Here is a 1,842-nt window from a genome sequence, read left to right on the forward strand (position 1 = left end):
ATATTGTCCGATCCTAACAAACCATACATCAATGGAAAGATTATTTATTCAGCTTTCAGATGGTGTACAAATCTCAATTTCATAAAATTGACCCTTATGACTGGTTTTGTGCTCCAGGGTCACATATATCTCTGACAAGCTACAATTAAGGTTTTATATAAGAACGTGATTCTACAGTGTTCAATGTGGGTCAATTTTACACCCCACACGAATGGATGAACGTACCCGGAGTCAGCCGGTATCCCACAATGCCCTCTGCCATCTCGTTTCCTCTCACAGGCTTCGGTCTGGCCTTCAACCTCCAGCCGGCGCTTACGATGATCGGGAAGTACTTCTACAAGAAGCGTCCCATCGCTAACGGCTTCGCTATGGCCGGCAGTCCGGTGTTCCTCAGCACGCTAGCGCCGCTTAACCAGTATCTGATCAATGAGTACGGATGGAGGGGAAGCTTCCTGATCCTCGGTGGGCTCCTGCTCAACAGCTGCGTGGCCGGATCACTCATCAATTTTACACCCCACACGAATGGATGAACGTACCCGGAGTCAGCCGGTATCCCACAATGCCCTCTGCCATCTCGTTTCCTCTCACAGGCTTCGGTCTGGCCTTCAACCTCCAGCCGGCGCTTACGATGATCGGGAAGTACTTCTACAAGAAGCGTCCCATCGCTAACGGCTTCGCTATGGCCGGCAGTCCGGTGTTCCTCAGCACGCTAGCGCCGCTTAACCAGTATCTGATCAATGAGTACGGATGGAGGGGAAGCTTCCTGATCCTCGGTGGGCTCCTGCTCAACTGCTGCGTGGCCGGATCACTCATGAGGCCCCTGGTGGCCCCGCCGGACCCCGCCAAAGTGCTGGAGGAGAAACCGCCGATGGTTAAGACGGAGAAGACCACGGCCTGGCAGACGGTCAATAAGTATCTGGATCTGTCGCTCTTCAAGCACCGCGGCTTCCTCATCTACCTGTCGGGAAACGTCATCATGTTCTTGGGCTTCTTCGCGCCGATCGTCTTCCTCTCGTCGTACGCTAAAGACAACGGCGTGGACGAGTATCAAGCGGCCTTCCTGCTCTCCATCCTGGCTTTTGTGGACATGTTCGCTCGGCCGTCTATGGGCCTGCTGGCGAACTCGCGCTGGGTCCGGCCGCGGATCCAGTACTTCTTCAGCTTCGCCGTGCTGTATAACGGCGTGTGTCACCTGCTGTGTCCGCTGGTGGAGAGCTACACCGGGATGGTGGTGTACGCCGTCTTCTTCGGCTTCGCCTTCGGCATGGTGAGCGCCGTCCTGTTCGAGACGCTGATGGACCTGGTGGGAGCGCAGCGGTTCTCCAGCGCCGTGGGGCTCACCACTATCGTGGAGTGCTGTCCGGTGCTCATCGGACCGCCGCTGGCAGGTAATAACACTGATAAAATATGAGTATAAATATTAAATACAAACAAAAAGTAGAAATACTGAAAATTAATAAAATTAAAAATTTAATTAAAAAATATCTAGTGCTCATCGGACCGCCGCTGGCAGGTAATAACACAAGATAAAATATTAATATTAATATTAAATACAAACAAAAAGTGGAAATACTGAAAATTAATAAAATGTCAAATTTAATTAAAAAATAACTAGTGCTCATCGGACCGCTGCTGACAGGTAATAACACAAGATAAAATATTAATATAAATATTAAATACAAACAAAAAGTGGAAATACTGAAAATTAATAAAATTAAAAATGTAATTAAAAATTAGGGCTGCACGATTAATCGCATGCGATATTTAACGCGCATCTTACCAGTAAAGCCGGTTCTGTAATCAGCGTAAATCTCCATCACCTGCGTCCCTTCACACTGGGCA

The 1,842-nt window shown here is 49.0% G+C and overlaps 1 protein-coding gene across 1 annotated transcript in view; it reads left to right on the forward strand.

Moving 5' to 3' along the window:
- The window catches only part of LOC107662218 (monocarboxylate transporter 2-like), a 15,892-nt gene that overhangs the window by 11,410 nt on the left and 2,640 nt on the right, over nucleotides 1–1,842 (forward strand). Inside the window, exon 4 of the mRNA XM_016452154.1 lies at nucleotides 591–1,388. Within this exon, the coding sequence (XP_016307640.1) occupies nucleotides 591–1,388 (798 nt within the window). The remainder of the gene's footprint in view (nucleotides 1–590; nucleotides 1,389–1,842) is intronic.

The sequence above is a fragment of the Sinocyclocheilus anshuiensis genome, unplaced genomic scaffold, assembly GCF_001515605.1.
Source record: "Sinocyclocheilus anshuiensis isolate Anshui unplaced genomic scaffold, SAMN03320099.WGS_v1.1 scaffold1543, whole genome shotgun sequence".
NCBI classification, from domain to species: domain Eukaryota; kingdom Metazoa; phylum Chordata; class Actinopteri; order Cypriniformes; family Cyprinidae; genus Sinocyclocheilus; species Sinocyclocheilus anshuiensis.